General features: G+C 41.6%; 1 protein-coding gene across 11 annotated transcripts in view; it reads left to right on the forward strand.

The window, feature by feature from the left end:
* Nucleotides 1-25,402, forward strand: part of LOC129403390 (leucine-rich repeat-containing protein 37A2-like) — a 136,248-nt gene that overhangs the window by 35,295 nt on the left and 75,551 nt on the right. For 9 of the 11 annotated variants that reach the window (XM_055130873.1, XM_055130875.1, XM_055130872.1 and 6 more), the window contains 4 exons: nucleotides 14,883-14,968; nucleotides 17,757-17,828; nucleotides 18,834-18,908; nucleotides 20,536-20,645. In XM_055130873.1, coding sequence (XP_054986848.1) covers nucleotides 17,785-17,828; nucleotides 18,834-18,908; nucleotides 20,536-20,645 — 229 coding nt within the window. In that variant the 5' untranslated portion in view covers nucleotides 14,883-14,968; nucleotides 17,757-17,784. Of the gene's footprint in view, nucleotides 1-14,882; nucleotides 14,969-17,756; nucleotides 17,829-18,833; nucleotides 18,909-20,535; nucleotides 20,646-25,402 lie in introns of those variants that run through there. The other 2 variants (XM_055130876.1, XM_055130878.1) reach the window with 2 other exon arrangements.

Genomic DNA, 25,402 nt, shown 5'->3' on the forward strand with positions numbered 1-25,402 from the left:
TTTTTAATTTTAATTCTTGTTTTTTTATTTTTTGCTTTTTTGGGTCACACCTGGGTGTGGCCCCCAAACAAAACAAAGCACCAAAGGAACCCCACCAAATAATAAAGAAATGTTCATTAAAGCCAGTGGTGTGTGATAGAGGAAAGTGTGATGGGGAGGGGCACATTTGGGGCCTCTGTGAATCTGTACTTCTTGTCAGGAATATGTCTTGGGGCCTTTGCTTTACTGTTCTTTCATGTTGGGGGGTGCACAGCCACTGGTTCTGGGCTCAAGGTTTACTCCTGAGGGATCATATGGGGTGCCGGGTCTGACCCAGTAAGCCATGTGCAAGGCAAACGCCCTCCCCTCTGTACTATTGCTCTGGCCTCAATCGTTCTTGAGTATTTGTCATGTGCATTTTGTGCTCATTTTACTTCCCAGAACAACAACAAAAATTTAATGGTGTTCAGTTTCGAAGGGTTTCCTTTACAGGCTTAATTTTATTCTTTATGAGGTATCCAGAGTAATGTTTGGGAAGAGAGGAGGGAGTGGCAATCCTGTGGTCCTGGTGTCACTCAGAATTTGGATCTGACAGATTTTGTGACCTAGATAATATGCTTTATATAGGTTACTTGGTGAGAAGAGTCAATAGCTGTGTTGTGTGCATGATGGATATAAGTGTGGACAAAACAAAGAGTATAAATAGAGATCACTATTCCTAAGTTAAATAAGAATTGGGGTCTTTAGAAAGCACCATTATTATGTGTAAGAATTAGTCTTATGTAGTAAATAGTCATAGTTATTTTGCATTTTGGTCCAGAAATAATTTTTCCATTTCTCAGATTTCTCAGTGACAATTCTTTGACTGAATTACATAAGGATTCATTTGAAGGTCTGCTATCCCTCAAGTACTTGTAAGTTAATCATTTATTTATGAGTTTCTAGATCTGTTGCTTATAAAACAAAGGGTGTACAAGTTAATCTTTATCATTTCTTCCAGCAATACTATTCCATAGTTTTGTGATTATAGCATTAACAACCTCTCATGTCATTTCTGGCACTAAATTACATTTGCCTGTACATGTATATATATATATATATATATATATATACATGTACATATATAAAAAACCTCTAGGCTTACTCTTCAAGCCCATGTTCTCCCTGGATCATGTACTTTTCTTACTTGTCCCCATGACTCTTTGTTTGCTTTTTCTGCTCTGGAGAATTCTGGGTTATCTCGTGAACACATTCTTTCTCTTTCCCACCCTCCACATCTTTCTAAGAAAGTTTCTTTCAATATAAACTATTTTGCTTCACAAAAGGTTTTTTTTCAAATTTTACTAATAGATGAAAAGTACTTATATCTGTAACACCCATATAAACCTAAAGTAAGTGCTAATTTACCATCTCTTCTATGTCCATGTAGAGTTCCTTTAATCCTGAATCCAATCCAACACATGGTCCTGTTTTACATAGCCCATTAAGTTAAGAATTGTTTTTGTCAGCTGGGGAGATTGCACAAATGGTGAGTGTGATGCTTAGCAACAGGAGGCCCAGGATGGACTCCCAGCAGGACATGGTTCTGGGCTCTCCATTCCCTGACCCCCCAGTAATGTCCCTGAAGTAGCCCCTGAGCACTACTAAATAAAAACAAAGATCTATGCAAATATGTTCATGTTTTTATTTTTAATTTTTACTTATTTATTTATTTATTGCTTTTTGGATCACACTCAGCGATGCTCAGGGGTTCCTGCTGGCTCTGCACTCAGGAAACTCAGTAATTACTCCTGGCAGTGCTGGGGGGACCATATGAGATGCCCGGGATCAAACCCGGGTCAGCAGCGTGCAAGGCAAACGCCCCACCCGCTGTACTATCCCTCCGGCCCCATGTTTTTATTTATTTTTTTAAATTTTGTCTCTGAAGCAAGATAGATTTTATTAAAACTTATTTAGAAAGATGTGAGGGAGAGAAATTAAGAAGTATGTGTTCAAGAGAGAACACAGGCTCTCCAGAGTGCAAATAAGCCAGCAAAGAAACAGAGAAAGAAGCAAGTGAGATATTCAGGGCGTGAAGAGCAAGCCCTGAGAACTTTCAGGAGGTGCTTTTATTCAATCCTTCCAAAAGGTTGTTCTCTCTCCTTTGGGTGTTGTGGTTTGCGATAGGGGTATTGAGTGGCCATCTTGTTCTTTCCTGGAGTTGTGCATACTAAAACTTAGTCTGGGTGTTGAACAGGAATGTCTTGCACTGTTGATGTTCTCTTTATAATCTCATGGATTCTTGTGTAACTTCTCCTTTTCTGAGGGGACCAGCCCTTTCTGGGTGGGGCCTTGGATTTTTGCATCCTGGTGGTACCTCAGTTTCTCTTCCAAGAGCTCAGGATTTGTATTTCAAATGATGTGATCATCAAGCCTTGAGCTACTTTGGGGCTAGGGAATTTCTTCTTTAGTTTTATTATTCCCACAAAGCACATCTGCCAGCCTGCACCAGCAGGAACAGGAAAGCAGTCCTAACCTCATCACAGGCATCCTGGGTCCACCACCTGTCCCTTGCAGGAAAGAATTTCAAGAGGTGCAACAGTGAAGCAGGTTAGTTTTTATTGAATGAAACGTGCTGAGAAAGATGTGGGAGGAGAGAAAAGAGGGCGATGTTGGAGAGAGAGCACCGGCTTTTCCAGAGTGCAAGTGAATAAGCCAAGGAACATAGTTGCTAGCAAGCGAGACACACGGGAGAGCACAGCTTGAAGAGGAAGCTCAAACTATGTTTGTGTATATAAAGTCGATGTTTGTGTTTTTCTGTAAAAGAAAAAAAATCATAAAAATATGCTCTGCAAAACCTAGAATATTATTATTTTTAAATTTCTGACCTTTATTGAAAACTTTTAAAAGCCGGTTTAATAAAAAAATTATTTTAAAAATGAAAATAAACCTGAATTATAGAAAAAAAATAAAGAACTTAACTTGAATCCCATTAGCCCAGAATTTTAAAACATATGTGTAGTTTCATCATTGTGATTTACAATACATTCTTTTTTTTTTTTTTTTTTTTTTTTTGCTTTTTGGGTCACACCCAGCGATGCTCAGGGGTTACTCCTGGCTTTGCACTCAGGAATTACTCCTGGCGGTGCTTGGGGGACCATATGGGATGCCGGGAATCGAACCTGGGTCGGCCGCGTGCAAGGCAAACGCCCTACCCGCTGTGCTATCGCTCCGGCCCCTACAATACATTCTTAAACCCTATGTCAACATATTTCTGAATTATCTATAACTTAAATGAAAATTTAAATATGAAATACTTGGGTTAAACAGAGTGATTCTATAGCAGTAGTATTAAGAACATGGGAGATTATCACGAGGAGAGTTCTGTTGTAGGAATAGTTGGGCTATTGTCAGACAGACATCTTGGACAGAATCTTGTAAAAAGAGAGTGGGAGAAAGGTAGAACACAGGAAAAACACCACAATGCTCTCAGAATACCAAAAAAAGGGTAGACACCTAGACCCAGGAGTTGTAAGCCAGGGCTAGCATGCAGAGCTCCCTCGTGCCCACCTGCGCTGCGTCACTCAGGCCTGCAGTAGATCACTTGGAGGGCCTGTTAACCCCCCACCACAGTTCCCGCTTCAGCTGATTTGGAGTAGGTTGATTAGAGAACAGGCATCTTCAATCAGCTCCCAAGTGAGACTGGTGTTTGAGAACTATTTGGAAAGTTAATACATGACGGTGTGCATTGTGGGTCAGAAAAGGAAAGCCTGGGACTGGAGTGATAGGACAGGGGTAAGGGGCTTGCTTCTGCACATGGGTGACCCAGATTTGATCCCCAGCACCATGCAGGGTCCCCTGAGCCCCCCAGAGTGATGTGTGTGCAGTCAGGAGTGAGCCCTCAGCACTGCTAAGGAAGGGAAGAAAGGCAAGAAGGGAGGCAAGAGGAAGAAGAGGAATGAGTTTGAAGATAGTTATACCCATCTTAGTCATATGTGAAAGAACTTAAGTAGAATTCATAGATATAAAACAGTCAACTGTAATCAAATAAAAATTGAGCACTCTGCTTTTGTTTGTTCCACCACTGTATAAAGAAAGCAGTGAAATTCATGAAATATTCAGAAAATAAAAATTTAGAAAATAAAATAATAATTTTCTTTTATATTATATAAATGATATAATTTTGTTTTATATTTTAATTTTAATATATTATATATCTATTTATATATTTTATTTATTATCTTTTATCTATTGTTTATTATAAATTTTAATATATTTTATTTAATTCAAGATATTCAGAAAATATTCAAAACTAAAAATTCAGAAAGTAAAATAAAAGTTGAATTTCTATTATGATAGAAAAGTTTATTTCTAAATTAGTTCAAAATTCTGTCTGAAAGAGTAACTTCATCTCATATTATCTGAAAATGGGTCAACGTTTTAGCCTAGAAAACAGTTAAATAGTAAGGTATATAAACATGAGATTGTTTATATGAATTTTTGAAATAATTATATTAAATTTAGTAATTTTACATGAAGATAAAAAAATTGAATTCCATCTATCATTGAGAACATAAAAATCACCGAATCAATTCTCTGCTCTGAGAAAAGTTTAAGTCCAATATTAGAACCAAGTAGTCATATACTTTATTCATGAAGATTTGTGGTTGAGAGAAATGAAAGCAAGGTTAGGAGTTCTGGAACATTCAAATCTACTCATTCAATACTATTTTTTCTTTACTGGTTATTCCTAAAATTTGATATTTGGTAGTTAATTGGAGCAATATTTTCCTTTTCCTTTTTCTAGAGATTTATCCTGCAATAAAATACAGTTTATTAAAGGCATATATTTGAAGCACTACTATATCTGCAGTATGTGTAAGTTAAAAATATGCTTCATTATTTTTGGAATTTTTAGAACACTTAAATGTCAGCTTCTGTTATTCATTTGAATATCATTAGAACATTATAAATAGCTACGAAAACTGTACAGCAAATCCATTTTGCCTGTAAGTAAGGATTACTATGAGAATTACTAGTCAGAGCAATGTGAACAACAGAACCGTGGCCCTCAACCAGGATGATTTTGTACCCACATGACCCTTGATAGTGCCTTGAGGGTTTTTTTATTGCTTTAATGATCAGATCTATAATGATACTGTTGGTACCTAGTGAGCAGAGGCCTCCAGATACACTGCTGAATAGCTACAATGCAATGGACAGCCCCCCCATAACTAGCCAGCCCCCATGTGGCAGTAGTGCTGAAGTCATGAATCCCTGTTTTAGAGAAATTAAGTATTTGTTAAGCATTTGCTATTTTGTGTCTAATGCCCCCACAGCATCATAAACATCAAATAATAAACCTTAAGCTTAGGTCTTCCACAGTGATGTTTAGTGCATGAAATGCTGTGTTTATGTGAATTGAAAGTAACGCCTGGTGTGACCCCAAAAGAAAAAATATTTCTTCTTTTTCTTCTTTCTCTTCTTCCTCTTCAACTGCTTCTTCCTCCTCTTCCTCTTCCTCCTCTTCCTCCTCTTCCTCTTCCTCCTCTTTCTTTTCCTCTTCTTTCTCCTCTTCCTCCTCTTCCTCTTCTTCCTCCTCTTCCTCTTCCTCCTCTTCCTCCTTTTCCTCTTCCTTTTCCTCTTCTTTCTCCTCTTTCTCCTCTTCCTCTTCTTCTTCCTCTTCCTCTTCTTCCTCTTCCTCTTCTTCCTCCTCTTCCTCTTCCTCCTCTTCATCTTCTTCTTCCTCTTCCTCTTCTTCCTCCTCTTCCTATTCCTCTTCTACCTCTTCCTCCTCTGCCTCTTCCTCTTCCTCATCTCCATCCTCTTCCTCTTCCTCGTCTTCTTACTCTTCCTCGTCTCCTTCCTCCTTTTCCTCTTCTTCCTCTTCTTCGTCTTCTTCCTCCTCTTCTTCCTCCTCTTCCTCTTCCTCTTCTTCCTGCTTCCTCTTCCTTTTTTCCCTTACTCCTCCTCCTCCTTCTTTATCTTCTTCTTCTTCTTCCTTCTCCTCTCTTTCTTCTTGCTCTTCATTCTTCTTCTTCCTTCTTCCTTTTCCTTCTTCCTCTTCTTTTTGTTTTTGTCTTCATCTTCTTCCTCACCCTCCTCCTCTCTTTCTTCTTCCTTTTTCCTTCTTCCTACTTCCTCTTCCTTCTTCTTATTCCTCCTTTTTCTTCTTCCTTCTTCTGTCTTCTTTCTTCCTTCTTCATTCTTCTTCTTTCTTCTTTTTCTCCTTCCTTTTTCTTCTTTCTTCTTTTTTCTACTGCTGCTGCTTTTATTTTTTCTTTTTCTCTTTGATAGGAATCTTGGTTGCGAGTTAATCACCGAACTGAGCTTTGGAACGTTTCAGTCTGGCATGGAATGACTTTTTACAAAAGATGAAAGTGAAAAAAGCAGATAAATATATATTGAAACTGTGCATAAAAACATCACACAGTTATTATTAACTCACTGGTATAAGGCCAGTGTGAACTCTAACAAGTATGTCCTGAGATCCAATCCCTTTTTTTCAAATGAGGAAACTAAGGAGGCCAGGAGATCTGCATGGGGCGTGGCAGGCTTTGCTTTCCCTATTATTGATTATTGGCGCGAGCACTAACAGAAAGGCACCTGTTAGCATTGTCACTGGTATGCGCTGAATTGTGAATGAGATTTTAAATTCCCAATTTAGTCCCAACTTTGGTTCCTGTTCATGTGCAAAGTTCCAAACCACTTAAACGTATGCAACAAAGATAGGTCATTTTATTACGTATCTGACAAATGACTGGGTTGATTAGAGGCTGGGTTGATCATAATTTACTCCCTGCATTAAATATAGCTGAGGAAAGGTCAAGGTGAGAGCCAGACAGAGAGCTCAGTGGGCTGAGGCATGCCAGGTGTAATCCAAACCTAAGCACAAACAAAACAAAAAGGTCCAGCTGAGGTGAATTGATAAGGAATTAAAGGAAGCTGAACTCCAAACCTTACTTGCAAGATCTCGGGAAGATCCCAGCAATTTTTATATTAATAATTTTGCATTTCATTAATTTGTTAAACAGGATTTTAATAAACTAGATGAATTTCAGGGCCCACAAAACCTTAATTCTTCCTGGGTTCCGGGTAATTATCTCTCAGTCAGTTTCTTGAATGAAGCATCTATAATATTAATAGACATTGAGTGGTGAACATGTCAGTTAAATAAAAATCAGGTCACCTACAATATGCCATAATAATTTGCAACTGTAAATTAATAAATTTTCCATAAATTGTCAAAATATTAATAAGATGCCATTGTTTTTGAAAGGGTGATAATCACATCTCTTACAGATGAAATCAGGAATGAAGTATGTTATGGAAATCCAACAGTGTTTGCTAATCCTAAATGTTCAGTATCTCTTTTTTTTCTTTTGTTTTTGTTTTGGGGCCACATGGCCATGCTCAGGCAGGGGTTGTTCCTGACTCTCTTCTCAGGAATTACTCCTGGCGGTGTCTGGGGAACCATATGTCATGCCAGGAATTAAACCCAACTCAGCTGTGTGCAAGGCAAACGCCCTACCTGCTGTTCCTCCTGTACGATTGCTCCAGCCCCAAGAATTTTTTTTTCCTTCTGACTTTCAAGTGTTTCTTCATTCACCTACACAGGTCTACACTGATGACTTGTTTAAAAAATTCTTTTAGTCATTTCATCGGTACAAGTTCCATGATTGTAGCAACTGAAGACTTGACAAAGTAGAAAGGCGATGCCTTACTCAGACAGAGCAGTGGACACTCTGGCTTGTTTGTGGAACATCAGTATTTTGCCAAGACATAAGTACTAAGAGAGAACAAAGGAAACCCAAACCTTGTTCCTACTGACCGCTTGACCCCACTGTGGAGATTGTCAGTGAGGTGGGGAGCTGCACTGTGAAGGCAGACGGAGCTGGGGTCACCTCGAGGCCCTCACGCTCTCCCAGCCACATAGCATAATGGCCTGTCTTTAGATGAGTGTCCACACGAGAGCTTACTCTAAGGCATTGTTATCACTTTGGGGTATGTACTGAAATCCTGGCAGCAGCTTCTCACCGTTCAAAAGCTTCTACCTTAAAGATGAAGACCACTCAGGACCTTGGAATGGTTTAGGGGTGACTGGATTCTTTGTTATAGTTGGAAAGTTGAGGAGTTGATCACATTCAGCAACTGAAAGCATCTGTTCTCCCAAGTGCGTCTTTTCCTTCCCATCTTCATAAGGAGATATCTTCTGTTTCAACTTACAGTGCTGCTGGAGCACTGTAGGGGTCACATCTGAGCACCACCCAGATGTGGTCCAGCTGCTCCCTTTAGGCTCCCTGCTGCCCCCACACCCCCAAACAGGTTCTACCTTCACTCCTCATCTTTATTGTTGAGAGATGTCTGAGGGTCATACACACCCCTGGCTGTGATGCTCAAATTCAGTTGCGGTGCTCACTGGAAATCCTACATCAGGGCCAGGCACTTGCCCCCTGGGCTGATGTTTGCTAAAGGCCTCCATGCTTTGGGGTGGGGGGGGAGGGCGGGAGGCTCACACACACACGACCAACAGGTGTCGCTCTTCTAATCCTCGTGTATTAGAGCACCTTCTATGAGCCATGCTCACACCTGTGCTTGTCAGAGGCACCACTTCTCGGCATGGTTCTTGCACACCCTTTCTCTTTTATATCAAAGATCAGCAAAGACCTTTGTTGCCTGAATTTTGAGGTGGATTTATATGCTTCTTGGGGTCTTGCTTTTCCTGAGACTGAACTCCACCCATGCCCACTGGCAGAGAGCCATCTGCTCAGCCACAGTGACCTAGGCAGGAAGCCAAGACAGGGTCTGTGGTTTCTAGCAACAGAGGGCAGTGTCCCCAGATAAGATCTATTTTAAAAAGTCATTTAAAGTAATATTGGCTGGAGCCGGAGAGATGGTACAGTTGGGAGAGCACTTGCCTTGCATGTCACTGACCCATGTGTAATCCCCAAAACTGAATGTGCTCCCCAGAGCACCACCGGGGTTGATCCTTTAGTGCACGGCCAGGAGTCAGCCCTGAGCACAGCTGGGTGTGGCCCAGTAACCAAAAGAAAGGTTTTTGGTTACTGAAAGAGATCAGTCTTTTTTACTGTTTTTGGACTATACCCTGCAGTGCTCATGGGGTGCTGGTCCCTGAGGGGGTGCTTGAAGGGGGCCAGGTAGTGCCATGAACCTGCCCACCCCACCCCCTTGGGCAAGGCATTTACCCCAGCCCTTTTTGGTTTGTTTGTTTGAACCCTCTTTTTGTTGATTTTTAAATAGGATTCTCCAATAATGTCCAAAGGACCTAGGAACCAATTATGGTGGTGCTCACGGATCTGATTATACCAGGAGTCAAACTCAACCCCTCGCAAATGCCAGGCATCTGCTCTGCCACTTTGAGCGAACTCCCCAACTCAGTCATGCTCTCTGAGATTGATAAAAACTGTTGCTCCTTTATTTGCCGGGCTGGGGATAGAAGCTCAGATTTTATTCCTGCAAGACAAGTGTTTTACCTCTGAGCCATACTTCTTAGTCCTTTTGCCACAGTTTACTCCATAAAGCATAAAGATAAGGTCATGAATATAAAAGAGGCAATGAATGAGCTAGGCGTGCGCATACATTTATTTTAAAATGCAGAATAAGTCAGCCAGAGAAAGTACTGATATGCAAAGCATGTGCTCAGGTGCCCCTTCCATTTTTCAACTATGAATACTCATTTTTGTATAGATACATTTCCATTTTTCTTGGGCACATATCCAGGTATTACATTGCTGAGTCTTTGGTAACTATGGCTAACTTTTTTTAGGGAGCATCAAGCTTTTCTGCAGTGCCTCTTTTTATATTTTCACCAGCAGTGCATAAGGATTTCAATTTCTCCATCACCCTGGTTGCACTTTTGTCTGCTTTTAGCCATCTTACTGAGTATGAAGTAGTATCTGATGTGACTTGGATTTGTGTTCTGCTAATGGCAAGACATTAACTATCTTCTCAGGCTTATTATAATCATTTTAAAATCCACTTTGGGAGCTGAGCGATAGTACAGCGGGTAGGGCACTTGCCTTGCTGTGGACAATCTGTTTTTATCCCCGGTACCACAGATGGTCCTTTAGCACCTCCACAAGAGACCCTTGAACACAGAGCCTGGAATAAGCCCGGAATCCTGCTAGATGTATCCCTGACCTCCATAAATAAATAAATAAATAAAGCTGGGATTTGTACAAAGATGATACTAAAAGCATAGCTCAGTTTGATGAATACTATCACCAATAGGGTTCTGGCCAGGACGTGTCTTTCTGTTTATTTCCATCTTTAATGTCTCCCAGGTATTTTTAAATTTATGTTTGGTTTTTGGGTTTTGTTCACTTGGGGACCACACCCAGCAACATGCTTTGAGGCCCCGGGATATCTTTGGCCTACTTCTCCCTCTGGGAGAAACTGGCAATGCTCTGAGAGTTTCCTGCCCACATGGGACAGCCTTGCAAGCTTCCCATGGTGTATTCATATGCAATTCATATGCAAAATCCAGTAACAAGCTGGATCTCATTCCCCTGACCCTGAAGAGCCCCCAGAGCAACAACTTTAGGAGGGCCGAGTCCAGATGGATTTCTAAGATCTCAGGGAAAGGTCAAAATGAGATGTTACTGAGCCCGCTTGAGAAATCGGTGATTAATGGGATATCATGATCGTAATCGTGAATGTCTCCCAGGTATTTTTAAATTTATGGGTGGTTTTTGGGTTTTGTTCGTTTGGGGACCACACCCAGCAGCTCCCAGGGCCATTCCTGGCTCTCTGTACTCAGGAATGACTATTGGTGGTAACCATCTGGGTGTGGGGGATTCAACCCTGGGTCAGTGGATGCAAGACAAGCACCTTAACCCATGTATGCTCTCTCCAGTCCCTTTATCCTTTAAAAAATTTTGTTTTGAATCCCTGTGAATTACAAAGTTACAAAGATATTTATGATTGAGATGCAGGCATACATTGTTCTAACACCAATCTCTTCACTAGTGTCCACTACTCTCCACCCGTCTCCCCTGCTCCCCCTTACCCCCTCTGCCCCTGTAGCAGGCACTTTATCCAGCCATCTCATTGTCCTACTGTTCCCCTCACAAACTTTTCTCCCACCTCTGCCCCAGTGGCAAGTTCCTACTGAAGACCAGTTCAGCTCATTGTTTCCATTGCCATTGGACATTTGAGGTTCCCCTACAAAGTTTGAGATAGATGGTTCTGAGTCCTTTCCTCTCCCTCTGACTCATTTCACTCAACACGATGCTCTTCAGATCCATCCACATTGCAGCAAATTGCATGACTGTATCTCCTATATGGCTGGGCAATATTCTATTGTGAATCTATACCATAGCTTCTTTATCCAGTCATCTATTCGTGGGTATTTGGACTGTTGTCATATTTTGGCGGTTGTATATAGTGCTGCAATGAACCTAGGAGTGCAGACGTCTTTTATGCATTGTGCTTTTGGGCCCTTAGGATATATTCACAAGAGTGGAATTTCTGGGTCATCACTGTATCACTGTCATCCCGTTGTTCGTCGATTTAGTCGAGCGGGCACCAGTAACGTCTCTATTTCTCTCAGCCCTGAGATTTTAGCAGTCTCTTCTTACTCATCTTTCCCAATGAATGGAGGCTCTTTCAGGGTCAGGGGAATGAGACCTAGCTTTACTGTTTTTGGCATATTGAATACGCCACGTGTAGCTTACGAGGTTCTGCCCGAATGGGCGGGATACTCTCAGTAGCTTGCTGGGCTTTCTGCAAGTATGTATTACTGTCATCCCGTTGATCAACGATTGCTTGAGCGGGCCCAGTAATGGCTCCTTCATCCTAGTCCTGAGATTTTAGCAGCCTCTCTTTACTTGTCCTTCCCAACGGTGCCTCATTAGAGGCTAGTCAGGGTCAGGAGAATGAGACCCATCATTCTTATTCTATTTGGCATGTGAATACATCATGGGGAGCTTGCCAAGCTTTCCCGTGTGGGCAGTAAACTCTCGGTAACTTGCCAGGTTTTCCAAGAGGGATAACTAGGGTATCAGATGTTGTGTGATTGCATCCGCACGCTTCTGGGAGCTTGGTTTTATATTCTCTGGATGTTGGCTGTTGAAGGGATTACATGGTATGTGTGTGTGTGTGGGAGCTGGGGTGGGAGGTTTCTGGGTGTGACTGCCTAGCTATGGGAAAATGGAGAATCTGTTTAGAAGAGGCCCAGTCCCAATCTGAGCAGCCTTGGAGATCTAGGCCCCAGGTCCCACACACCTGGGTTCCTTTGCCAGTCATATGGAAGTTTAATTCTTAGTGTTTTGAGGAATGTTCATATTGTCTTCCCAGAAAGGCTGGGTCAGTTAGCATTCTCACAGCAGTGAATGAGGAGCCCTGTTCCCCCAAATCCTCGTAAACACTAGTTATTGTTGTTCTCTTTGATGAGTACCAGTCTCTGTGGCATGAGATGATCTCCAACTGTTGCTCTGATCTTCATTTCTCTGATGATTAGTGATATAGAACATTTTTTCCATATGCATTTTGGTCATTTGTATTTATTTTGGGCTGGGAGTTGGGCCATATTTGGCGATATTCAGGGCTTACTCCCAGCTCTGCACTTAGTTATCACTCTTGATGCTGCTTGGGGAACCATATGGGATGCTGGGGATTGAACCCAGGTTTGCTGCATCCAAGCAAACACCTTACCCACTATGCTATCTCTCGGACCCTGACCATTTGTATTCTTTTTCGAGGAAGTTCCTGTTCATCTCTTCTCCTGTTTATCATTTTTTATGACATTATATATGAAACCTTTAAAATTTATTTTTTAAAATTATTTTTCTTTTTGAGCCACATTGGGTGACAAATTGAGTGACACATTGGGTGACTTCCTCCTGGCTCTGCACTCAAGGATATCTGCTGAAGTGTTGTGGGGGACAATAGGATTTACCAGGGACCACACCCAGATCAGCTGCATGCAAAGCAAACGCTGTACCCGCTGTACTATAGCTCTGAGCCCTTTATGTGAAACTTGAAAAAATGTTCATCTTTAATTACTTCTAGCGAGTGTCTAGAAATATGACTAATTTTGGCATATTGCTCCTGTATCTTACAACCTCATGGAATTCATCTATTAATGATAGTAGTCTTTTTTGCTACAGTCACATACACTTTGGGTCTCATGGTCTAGTTTCCCAGGAATTTGCCAGAGCATTTAAAAAAATTTTTTTTAATCTTTATTGGTGAATCACCGTGAGATACAGTTACAAACTTATGAACTTCCATGTTTGCATTTCATTTACATCCCTCTAAAATTTTTTATTAATGAATCACCATGAGGTACAGTTACAGACTTACAACTTTTTATGCTTATGTTTCAGTCACACAATGCTTGAGTACCCATCCTTCTACCAGTGCCCATTCTCCACCACCGATGATCCCAGTATCCCTCTCACCCCCTCCCCACCCTACCCCCCTCACCCACCCAGCCTCTGTGGTAGGGCATTCCCTTTTGTTCTCTCTCTACTTTCAGGTGTTGTGGTTTGCAATAGAGGTATTGAGTAGCCATCGTGTTTGATCCATATTCCACTTTCAGCGCGTATCTCCCATCCCCAGTGGGTCCTTGGACCACCCTTTACCTGGTATTCCCTTCTCTATCTGAGCTGCCTTTTCTTCCAACTTGTTTGGCCAGCTTCCAAGCCGTGGGCAGACCTCCTGTTACTTACCGATACTACTCTTGGGTGCTAGTCTCCCATTCTCTTACTTTATATTTTACAGGTGAGTGCGATCTTTCTATGTCTGACTCTCTGTTTTTGACTCATTTCCCTTAGCATGATACTTTCCATGTTGATCCACTTATATGCAAGGGTCATGACTTCATTATTTTTCTAACAGCTGCATAGTTATCCATTGTGTAGATGTACCAAAGTATCTTTAACCAGTCATCTGTTCTCGGGAACTCGGGTATTTTCCAGATTCTGGCTATTGTGAGCAGTGCTGCAATGAACATTCGAGTGCAGATGTCATTTCGACAATACTTTTTTTTTTTTTTTTTGCTTTTTGGGTCACACCCGGCGATGCACAGGGGGTACTCCTGGCTCATGCACTCAAAAATCACTCCTGGCGGTGCTCAGGGCACCATATGGGATGCTGGGAATTGAACCGAGGTTGATCACGTGCAAGGAAAACGCCCTACCCGCTGTGCTATCGCTCCAGCCCCACGACAACACTTTTTTGCCTCTCTGGGATATATTCTCAGGAGTGGTATTGCTGGGTCAAATAGGAGCTCAATGTCTAATTTTTTGAGAAGCATCCATACTGTTTTCCAAAAGGGCTGAACTAGTCAGCATTCCCACCAGCAGTGTAGGAGAGTCCCTTTCTCCCCACATCCACGCCAACAGCAGTTGCTTTTGTTCTTTTGGATGGGTGCCAGTCTCTGTGGTGAGAGGTGGTATCTCATAGCTGTTTTGATCTGCATCTCTCTGATGATTCGTGATGAAGACCTTTTCTGTTTTTCCTTTTGCTCTTTGTGTCACACCCCGAAATGCACAGGGGTTACTCTTGGCTCTGCACTCAGGAATTACCCCTGGCGGTGCTCAGGAGGCCATATGGGATGCTGGGAATCGAAGTCAGGTTGGCCGCATGCAAGGCAAATGTCCTATCTGCTGTGTTATTGCTTCAGTTCCTTGGAACAAAATTTTTTTTGTCAAAAATGAGCTGCTTCTGGGACTGGACTGAGAATATAGCAGGAAAAGAGTTTGCTTTGCAGGTGGCTGACCCAGGTTCATGCCTGGCATTCCCTATGTTCCCCTAAGCACCATCAGGAGTAATCACTGAGCATTCCTGGGTGTGGCCCACAAACCAAAGAAAGAGAGAAAGTAGTGAGGAACTGAGGGAGGGAGGGAGGGAAGGAACTGGTTCATTTGACCAATATATCCATAATGTTTTTTCTGAAGTATCTAGTAACTACCGGATATTGTCAGACCAGTGACAGTCAAGTGGCCCTGGCATTCAAGAAATTGAAAATTCAGGAGGCTGACAGGTGAGTCAGTGATCACATACAGTGTGATAAAGGTCAGGGCACAGAGATCTCTGTGGGAATGACTGGTGACATGACAGCTCCCACCAGCTCCTCTTAGAGTGACCCTGTCTTCTTTGTTCAAAACCAAGGATTGACCCTACTTTTATCTTTAGCTGGTTATGTTAAGCCATGAAATGGTTTGAATTTCTCAGGGTGTAAGAAACATTTTGAATTGTAGTGGCAGCCATTATAAATATCTGTGGGGGTATGATGCCACCAGCAGATCAACCTGTACCTGGGGCAAGTGTATCAACAGCCTGATGGTGCCTTCAGATTTCCATTTACCCCAAAATTGCTGCAGTGCCTTTGGCCAGACCCCAACTACTTGGGGCCAAGTTTACCAAGAACTTAAATGGCCAAAAGTTAGGTATGTGGGAGTCACACCCACAGACCACATCCGGCTCAGCTTTATAAGCTCATTTATTGGCCTTATTTCAGATGCCCATAAATCTCAAAAGATATCAAAAGACACAGTTAGGGCCCATAGTGCAGAGGTAGGCAGGAACCCATGCCACGCTCAAGGCTGCTCCCCACACGCTCTGGCCGAGTTCACGCATGAGTGAAGTCCTATATGACCTAGGTAATGCAGAACTTTGTGACCTTGGACTCTAGATTCAATGGGACCAGGAGAGGAGATCTTCTGCTCACTTTCTCCAGTCTCCGGTGACCAGGGGTCATGCCATAAGCCACCTCCTGCTGGCGCCAGATAATCTCATCATCAGCCACTGTCCAGATGACATGGCTGCTTCTCCCGAAAGGGAGCATAACATGAGTTCCCCATAACCATGCCACTGGACTCCGCACCAGGCTGTTTCACACAGTGCACCCCAGAGGGGTGTGGGTGAGAGCCCTTCCCACCCCAAGGACCCAGCTCTGGCAGCCAAAAACCTCCACAACCCAACAGCCGCCACACTCAAGGCCGTGCCCCATGCACTCAGGCTGTGCCTCACCTATGAGCAAACATATTCCTGGATTGTGCAGCGGCAAAAGTGGCCTCGCAACACATCGTGCAACACTTCCTACCCATTCTCCATAATTACCACACCACATTTGATGGAGTTCAGATAGTAGACAATAAAAAATAGGGGGAAATGTATATATATATATATATATATATATATATATATGCACATATATACATATTTTCAGAGATGTACACCAAAGTTCATGCCACACAAACTTCAACAACATGTTAGTGATATCCTCCAGAATGCCTTAATGGTTCCTGCCAAAATAGAACAATCTTCACGCTGTTTCCTATATGAATACTTTTTTGTAAGCATGTTCAGCAGTTCTTCATAACAACACAAAATATATTACTTCGGTTGTGTTTTGTGACAGGGCTTGGGGCTTGGGATGGAAACATCCGAAATTTGGTGGACAGAAGGTATAATGGTGGTGGGATTGGTGTTTGAATGTTGAGTGTAATCAAACATTGTGAACTAACTTATAAAATTAAAAATTTTTTAAACGTAATGTGGAGTTTATGCCCAATTTAATCAGCTTAACCAATGGCTGAATAAATAGCAGTGCTCCTATGTAGTGGGATTGCTTAGAGCACATAGACTAGAGACTAGAGACCAGCGTGGGACAATGAACTTTGTATGACCTGCACTGGGGGCTTGGGAGAGTCCTGTGCAGAGGGCCTCTTGAAAGAGGGGCCTTGAAGGTAAAATCTACCAGCAAGATAAGCAGGACACATCCTGCACGTACATACTCCTCGTGCTCTAAGTAACCTTGGGAATAATCTGACTTGGTATTTTTTAATGAGAGCATCCTGAGACAAACACAAAATATGTCTGTTTGGTGTATAACTCATGAGAACATCTTTTGACTTGGCTACGTGCCTGGGCAAATGTATGTTAAGAATATAAAAACTGCTTGCTTGAGAAAAAACCTTGCCTTCAGCCTCGATAGCTGCTGGTCAATGCTTCATCTCTGAGTCGGTGGTCTTCATGCCGGAGCTGGACTCCGGCACTCCTACATTATAAAACTTTTTTAAAAAGAAAAAGAAATAATATTTGCTGCAGAGCAAGGACTTCCTGCAGACATCATCACTCCTCGGGTTTTCTTTCTTATTTGGTGATGGGGTGATGGGAAGACACAACCAGTGGTTCTCAGGGCTTGCTCCTGACTCTGTGCTCAGAGATCACTCCTAGGATGTTCTGGGGCCTATATAAGATTCCAGGAATGAAACATACAAGTCAACTGCATGCAAGGCAAGTGCCCCACTTGCTGTACTATGCTGTACTATTTGGCCCCTATCACAGAGTTTTCAACATGGAAAAATTTGTTAGCATATTTTTTTTGCTGTACATTTGTTTTGTTTCCCCCCTCCCGCCCACCCCCACCCCCACCCCCATTTGCCCTTCACTTTATCATCTTGAGAAGTGGCTGTTTCCCAAAGGGAGAATGCTTAGTGCTGGAGAAATAGCACAGCAGGTAGGGTGGTTGCCTGGCATACAGCTGACCCGGATTCAATTCCCAGTACCCCATATGGTCCCCCAAGCACCACCAGGAGTAATTCCTGAGTGTATGAGCCAGAAGTAACCCCCTGTGGATCACTGGTGTGACCCAAAAACAAACCAAAAAAAAGGGGGAGAATGCTTTATGGATTCTAAGTGTGATTATAGATAATCACAGAAAATAAAGTTTTTCACCTTCAAGTTCCATGCCAGTAATATAAATATAAGCTTTAATGCTAGCTACTGATTATGCAGATAATTTTCATTTTATTGTACTTTTTTAGAATTCTCAGTCATAATCCTCGAACAACTATGGAAGATTCATATCTTTTTCAATTGCCAGCATTAAAATATCTGTAAGTATTGTAATAGTTTGTAGCTCATATGATTTTTGCTATAACTTGTGGTCTTTAATTTTCTCCATTTTTGTCAAAGATTAAGTGTCTTGCATTGAATTTAAAAGTTATCATTTGAATTTTAACACTGGATTGTTGAAATGAGATTTATTGTCAAAGGAAAAGATTAAAAAAGAATGTACACGGGTAACAGCCAACAGAGCAAAAGAGCAATGTTGAGTACATATAGATAAGAACATACAGATGCATGTAGAAGTATTATTTATTCCAGAAAGTAACAAGTAATAATGTAAACATTATTTTTAAAAAGAAAATAAAGAAAAGAGGACCGGATAGGTCAGTGGTTGGAACCCATGCACTGCGTGCTAGAGGCCTGGATTCAATCTCTGGCACCATATGTGTTCCCTGGAGTCCTACTCAGAGCAACCCACAAGTACAGCACCCAACATATCTCCCAAGTACTGCCAGATGGGGCCAAAATCCAAGGCCACCCCCAGCTCACATGAAAAAGAAACATTAAAAGAAGTAGATGCAATTTAGAATGAGAAGTCTAAATTGACAAGAGAAGGAAGGACAAGAGAAGGGAGGTAGGAAGGGAGGGAGGGAGCAAGGGAAGGAGGGAACAAGGGAAGGAAGGAAGGAAGGACGGAAGGAAGGAAGGAAGGAAGGAAGGAAGGAAGGAAGGAAGGAAGGAAGGAAGGAAGGAAGGAAGGAAGGAAGGAAGGAAGGAAGGAAGGAAGGAAGGAAGGAAGGAAGGAAGGAAGGAAGGAAGGAAGGAAGGAAGGAAGGAAGGAAGGAAATTTATTTAGTCTACCAAATTGTAATTAATTTGGTGACAAAGAAATCTCTTATCAGTAAGAGCTCTCTGGAATTATGGTCTAGAGTAAACCATTGACCTGACTTTACAGCAAGGCCAGAATCAAAGTTATGCCTCTTTAATCTCATCTATGTAACTCTAGAGCTTCTGTATTTGGATTCACATCATGCTTGTGCTTTCTCCCTCAGAGACATGGGAGCAACACAAGTGTCACTTGGACCAGTCCAAAACATCCTCATGATGACTCTTAAATTGGAAAAACTGTAAGTTGATTTTTCTGACATTTATTTTCACTTTGTTTTTTAAGGCTTTTTATTTTTGTTTCTCTCGCTCTCTTTTTTAATGTAAGAGTACTGCTATTTATTCAGCCATTAAGCTAATACAACATGGCATGAACTCCACATTACTATTTTTTATTCAGAATGTTAATTTAATTTATTTTTTAATTTTTTTTGAATCACCGTGAAATACAGTCACAAAGCTTTCCTTGTTGAGTGTCAGTCATACAATGATAGGATACCCAACCCTCCACCAGTGCACATCTTCCACCACCAGTGTTCCCAGGATCCACCTTCTCATCCCACCAGACAATCTTCCCCATACTCTCTTTTGTAATGCTTGTTATAAATAGTATAAGATGTCATACGGCCACAAGAGCGGCTGTGTGCTCCTGGAATTCTAAAAGTTTAGACAATTAAGGTGTGGAGAAACCTCTGCAGAGAACTTCTCAGTTAAGAGATTATTTTGTGTGTCTCTGGATCGTGGCCCTTGTTTTCATCTTTTCCAGAGAAATAACTATTGGCATATGCCCTGCAGAGTATGCCCGCTTGGCCGTAGGGTGCCTCACGACCAGCCCTAATTGCAGCTTTTGATCTCTTTTGAGATTTATGGGTCTCTGAAATATGGCCAGTAAATGAGCTTGTATAACTGAGCAAGACGTGCTTTGTGGGTGTGGTTCCAACATACCAAACTTTTGGCAGTTTAGTTTCTTGGTAAACTTGCCCTAAGTTGTTGGAGTTCGGCCACAGGTACATCAGCAATTTCGGGTTATCAGGAAGCCAGAAGGCTCCATCTGGCTGCTGCTGCACTTGCCTCACAGGTATAGATTGACATTCTGGTGGCACCATACCCCTTCTTGTTTATTTTTCTTAAGCTATGTTTAATTGAGATGTAATTTTATTTTTAAAAAATATATTTTTTTAAAAATTCTTTTATTGAATCACCATGTGGAAAGTTACAAAGCTTTCAGATATAAGTCTCAGTTATCCAATGCTCAAACACCCATCCCTTCACCAACGCACTAAAAAATATTTTTAAAATGAGATAGTCAAGAATCATTTTTGGTGTCTCATGGATGCTGCGATCAAACCCAGGTCGACCGTGTTCAAAGCAAATGCCAGACCTGCAATACTATAATATTACTCTAGTCCCTGTTTTTTCAAAGTCTGGAAAAGTGATTTCAGATTTCCCCAGGTGATAACTGGAATTTTTATCATTATGTGGGAGCTGGAGAGATAGAATAGTGATTACGTATTTGCCTTGCATGTGGCTAACCCTTGTTCAGTCTTTGGCACTGTCTGTAGTTCTCTGAGGCCTGCAAGGAATCGTTCTTGAGCCAAGAGCCGAGAGCAACCCCTGAGCACCACCAGATATGACTAAAGAACAAAACTCAATTTTCTGAGAGCTGAAGTGATAGTAGAGGAGTTCAGGTACAAGCTTTGCATGTACCACCTCCCAGTTGGGTTCCCACCACCACCGAGTTCGAGCAGCACCTCATTCCTGGTTCTCAGGAACATTTTGAATAGCTGCACAATGGCTTTGGCTGCCTCTTCTACCTATTTAAAGTAACCCCTTTACTCTGCACTTAATTCTCTGTGTTTCCATTCATAGGATATTACCTAGGCATCTCACCTGCTGCCTCTGCCAATTTAAGAATAAAATAGACTCTGTCTGCAAAGTAGTCAAACTACATTGTGAATGTACCAGCAGCACACACTGCGGTGAGTCTGAATTGCCTGCTGATAGCTTTTTAATTTATGTTTCATTTTAATTTTAATCACTGAGGGTCCATTGTAAACTGATTATGCAGTTGCATTATTTTTATTAGAGTTCAACTCCCTATATTTCTAAGAACTATTTCTCTTGGTAAAAGTCAGAATCTCAGTTACATCATTACCTTAGCAGTCTATTCATGACCTGAGACATCAGAGGAATGGAAGAAAAGGATGGAAGAAGGGAAGGGAGCTAACGATAATGGTCACAAATGAGGGCCACACTCTGGGCAAGGTACTGGTCCTCCAGATGAGAGCTCAGCCACAGAATGCAGATCTCAAGTTCCCTTTTCTTCATAGGACAGGTGTAAGTATTTTATTGCATGTGTTTTTGTAATTTTATAGGCAAGTACAAGTCATACTGTCTTATGAAAGTTTTGCTTAGAGCCTGAGAATTTCTGGTTTTCTAAGCAGAGGTTGCCACTCAATCCTTCTAATGATGGATGGGCTCGTGGATTCTTAGACCATCCTCACCTTTGGGCCTACTTTGAATTTTAACCCTTCCATCTACAAAGCACTCAGGTGCTCTTAAGTATCTTTCCACATAGTAAGTTTACTGACCTTAGCTTGATAACTTCCAAAATGTGCTTTTAGGGGCCCAGGAAAATAGATCAATAGGTTGTACCACATGCTTTTCATGTGGGAGGTGGGGATTCAACCCCCCACAAAACAGTTTCCCAAGCACTGCTGGGAGTATCCCTTGGGCACCGCTGAGTGTGGCACATTCACGAGTGCCCACGCACTCACGCGAGCACACACACACATACACACACACCCCACCCATAAAAGTGTTTTCACGCTGGAATATTATGAATCAGATTCGCTATCAGCAATTGGGCACATCAAATCACTTTGCTTCTTACACAAAGATAGTGTTATTTTCAAAATAAACTTTTCGCAATCTACCACTCTCTTCTCAGACTCTCTTCTGCATTCTGTGGCTGAGCTCTCCTCTGGAGGACCAGCACCTTGCCTAGAGTGTGGCCCTCATTTGTGACCATTATCGTTAGCTCCCTTCCCTACTTCCATCCCTTTCTTCCATTCCTCTGATGTCTCAGGTCATGCATAGACTGCTAAGGTAATGATGTAACTGAGATTCTGACTTTTACCAAGGGAAATAGTTCTTAGAAATATAAGGAGTTGAACTCTACCACTCTCTTCTCAGAGGTGGGCATAAGAATCATTTACGAATCACCTTTCATAAGATGAACATCAAACCTGGGGATTTGTTGGGGGTGGCGGGGAGAAGAGGGAGAAGAGTCAGACTGGAGGTGCTGTAAGGACCATGGTGTCTCGGCACTTCAGCGGTGGTCCAGGTGAAGTTTACTTTGTACATGGAAACCAATAGCATTGGTACTATTAAAACCATGTTACTCCAACTGCAATAATGTTTTAGAGAATAACTAAACCAAATAATAAAAATTCAGAATAAAATACTAATAACATTTTTTTAGGTGAGGAAAAGCAAAACTAAAAGTGTTAAATGTGCCTAATGCCTAGGTCTTGTGATCCCAGTCTTGGATTCTCTGCAAGTCCATGCTTCTTCCTCACTTCCCTTAACTCCCCCTCTAAACATCACTCCACCAAAAGCACTTTGAATTCTTCAGTAAAGGCTGGTTGGAGAGATAGTCTAGTAGCTATGACACTTGCCTTCCATACAGCAGACCTGGATTTGATCCCTAGCATTCCAGACGATCCTAATTACTAGCAGCAGTGATCCCTGAGCACAGAGAGAGAAGTAACCCCTGAACATTTCTGGATTTGGCCCCACTGTCCCCCCTAGAGAAACCCAACTGCACAATGTTATACTTGACCTTGAAGCAGTCAGAAACTTTCTATGGTTCCCTAAGTAGAGATGAAAATAGTAGGAAGTAGGTGAAGGCAAAATACACATCTAATCAGAGTTGTTTTCCCCCAATTTTGGGAGCTCAAATATTATTTCAGGAGCCAGAGAGATAGTACAGTGGGTAGGGGACTTGCCTTGCACACAGAAGACCTGGGTTCCATTGCCGGCATCCTATACAGTTTCCCAAGCACCACCAGAAGTGATTTCCTGAGCACGGAACCTGGAGTAACCCCTGAGCATTACCGAGTGTTGCCCCCAAACAAAACAAAACAAATCATTTTCTAGATTTTCTCAACATTGCACATTGACATATACTCTGGCAAATCCATTAACATATCCTTAGACATCTTCCCAGATTCAACAATATGAGACTAAGGCCTAGTAAGCAAAGGAATTAGTGGATAGTGGAGGAAGGGTGCATTCAGATAAGGACCTGATTTCTGGAGGAATTTCTTTGTTGGCTGTGATGGTAATAAGAATATTAGCACACGAAAGAGGTAAAGAGAAAGAGCCCTCTCTCCTCATGTGGGCAGGACAGGATAAAGGTATGGGAGTATAATAAGTCATAGTTGAGGGTCTAGAGAGATGGTATAATGGAGAAGGTGCTTGCATTTTTCTTTTTATGCTTTTTGGCGTCACACTTTGGCGATGCACATGGGTTACTCCTGGCTCTGGCTGTGTTCAGGGAACAATATGGGATGCTGGGAATCGAACCCGGATTGGCTACATGCAAGGCAAACAACCTATCTACTATGCTATTGCTCCAGCCCCAGGGTGCTTCCTTTCATGCAGTCAACCGAGTTTCATTCCCAGATTCCCATGTGGTCCCCCAGGCACCACCCAGAATAATTTCTGAGAGCAGCACTGTAGCACTGTAGTACTGTTGTCCGTTGTTCATCGATTTACTTGAGCGGGCACCAGTAATGTCTCCATTGTGAGACTTGTTGTTATTGTTTTAGGCATACCAAATAGCCACGGGGAGCTTGCCAGGCTCTGCCATGTGGGTGGGATACTTTGGTAGCTTGTCAGGCTCTCCGAGAGGAATGGAGGAATCGAACCCGGGTCAGCCAGGTGGAAGACAAATGCCCTACCTGCTGTTCTTATCGCTCCAGCCTGGTGGCCATAATTAGCAAAAAAAGATTTGTTGATTAGTTTTTAATTTGCTTTTGGGAGAAACACGCATTAATGCTCAGAGATTACTCCTGGCTCTGCACTCAGGAATTACTTCTGCTGGTGTTCAGGGAACATGTGGGATTCCAGGGATCAAATCTGGGTTGGACACATGCAAGGTGAATGCTCTACCTTCTGTACTCTCTCTCTAGCCCTGCATTTATCTACTTTCATAAGGTGGTTCTAGATTACTTAAAAAGTATGCTATCAACAATTATGCAAACAAGTATAAGTAATAGACACATGTAAAATTTAATTAAAGTAAAAATTTAGCCATTATAAAAATGTTTTCTCTTGGGCTGGAGATAGTAAAGTGGGTAAGGTGATTGCCTTGCATGTAACCAACCCGGATTCAATCCCCAGCATCTCAAATAGCTCCCAAACACTATCATGAGTGATTTCTGAGTGCAAAACCAGAAGTAACCCCTAGGCATTGCTAGGTAGCCCCCCCAAAAAAAACCTCAATTATTTTTCAAGTGTAGTTTATATTTGGATGAATTCTGAGCACCAAGTATAAACTTTATCATGTATCTTTTTACCTATTTGATTAGTACACCTTGTTATGATCAAGAGCAGGATAGTTTTATTAAACTTTTGTTAGACATGTGATAATTGTGAGCCATAAGAAAACTAACTAAAAAATGATTATTTTTGTAGTCCATTAAACCATTCAAAGTTCTTGAGCTTAGCTACTCTAGCTCGGTGTTGAATTATCTAATAACTCCATTATTATATCTGTAAACTTTATTAAATGGTTTCTCTGATAAACCTGAAGAAGATCCAAATACGTGTGATTTGTTTGAAATACCAGGAACTAATCTCATTGCTCTCCCTGTGATACATTATATAAAGTTTTCAAATGTTAATAGTGATTGATGGTATTAATATTTCTTCAATTAGCTTATAAGTTATAAGATAGATTCTAACATGGACTTTAGGGTTAAATTGTGTTACTAAAAAAGTTAAAACTATCAGCATAAAGAATAAATTATTAAATTAGTTCAATGTTTAACTCTATATAAACCAATAAGCATTGAGAGCAGGTAGACATTAAAAAAGGTATTTCTTAACAAAAAATGTAGACTTTAAAACAGAATTTGGAACTTGCTCAGTTTTAATCTTCAATTTTATCTATCTAAAACTCCTCCTTAATCATAAAGGAAGGTCATTTATCTCTAAGATGCATGTTATTTAAGTCATCTGTTCTTCAATTCTGTGTGCTGTGGCTGAATCACAGACCCAAAGTTAGTTAGTTTTTAATGATCTGAAATACTTTCAGATTCACAGTATACAGTTGGAAACAGATCATGTTGAATTCAAGAACTCTGAGAGCAGAACCAAGAACAACCCCTAAGCATGGCTGGGAATGGCCAAAAAATAAAACAGAAGTCAGTTGATCTGTAAAGAGTCTAACTGAACAGCAAATATTTGTCTTGAATACTGGGTACTTGGTCCTTGGGGACCAGTGGAATAATCAAATTATTATTGTTTGAGTGTTTGCTTGTTTGGGGGCATACTCAGAGGTAGTCAAAGTTTACTTCTGACTTTGTGTTCAGGAATCAGTCCTGGTAAGGCTTGAGGGACAGTATGGGTGCTGGGGAACAGACTCAGGTTGGCTGCGTACAAGATAGATACTTTATCTGCTCTTCTGTCACTCTGCCCCCCAGTGGGATAATCCTAAATACATGCA

The sequence above is a fragment of the Sorex araneus genome, chromosome 3 (genome assembly GCF_027595985.1).
Source record: "Sorex araneus isolate mSorAra2 chromosome 3, mSorAra2.pri, whole genome shotgun sequence".
NCBI classification, from domain to species: domain Eukaryota; kingdom Metazoa; phylum Chordata; class Mammalia; order Eulipotyphla; family Soricidae; genus Sorex; species Sorex araneus.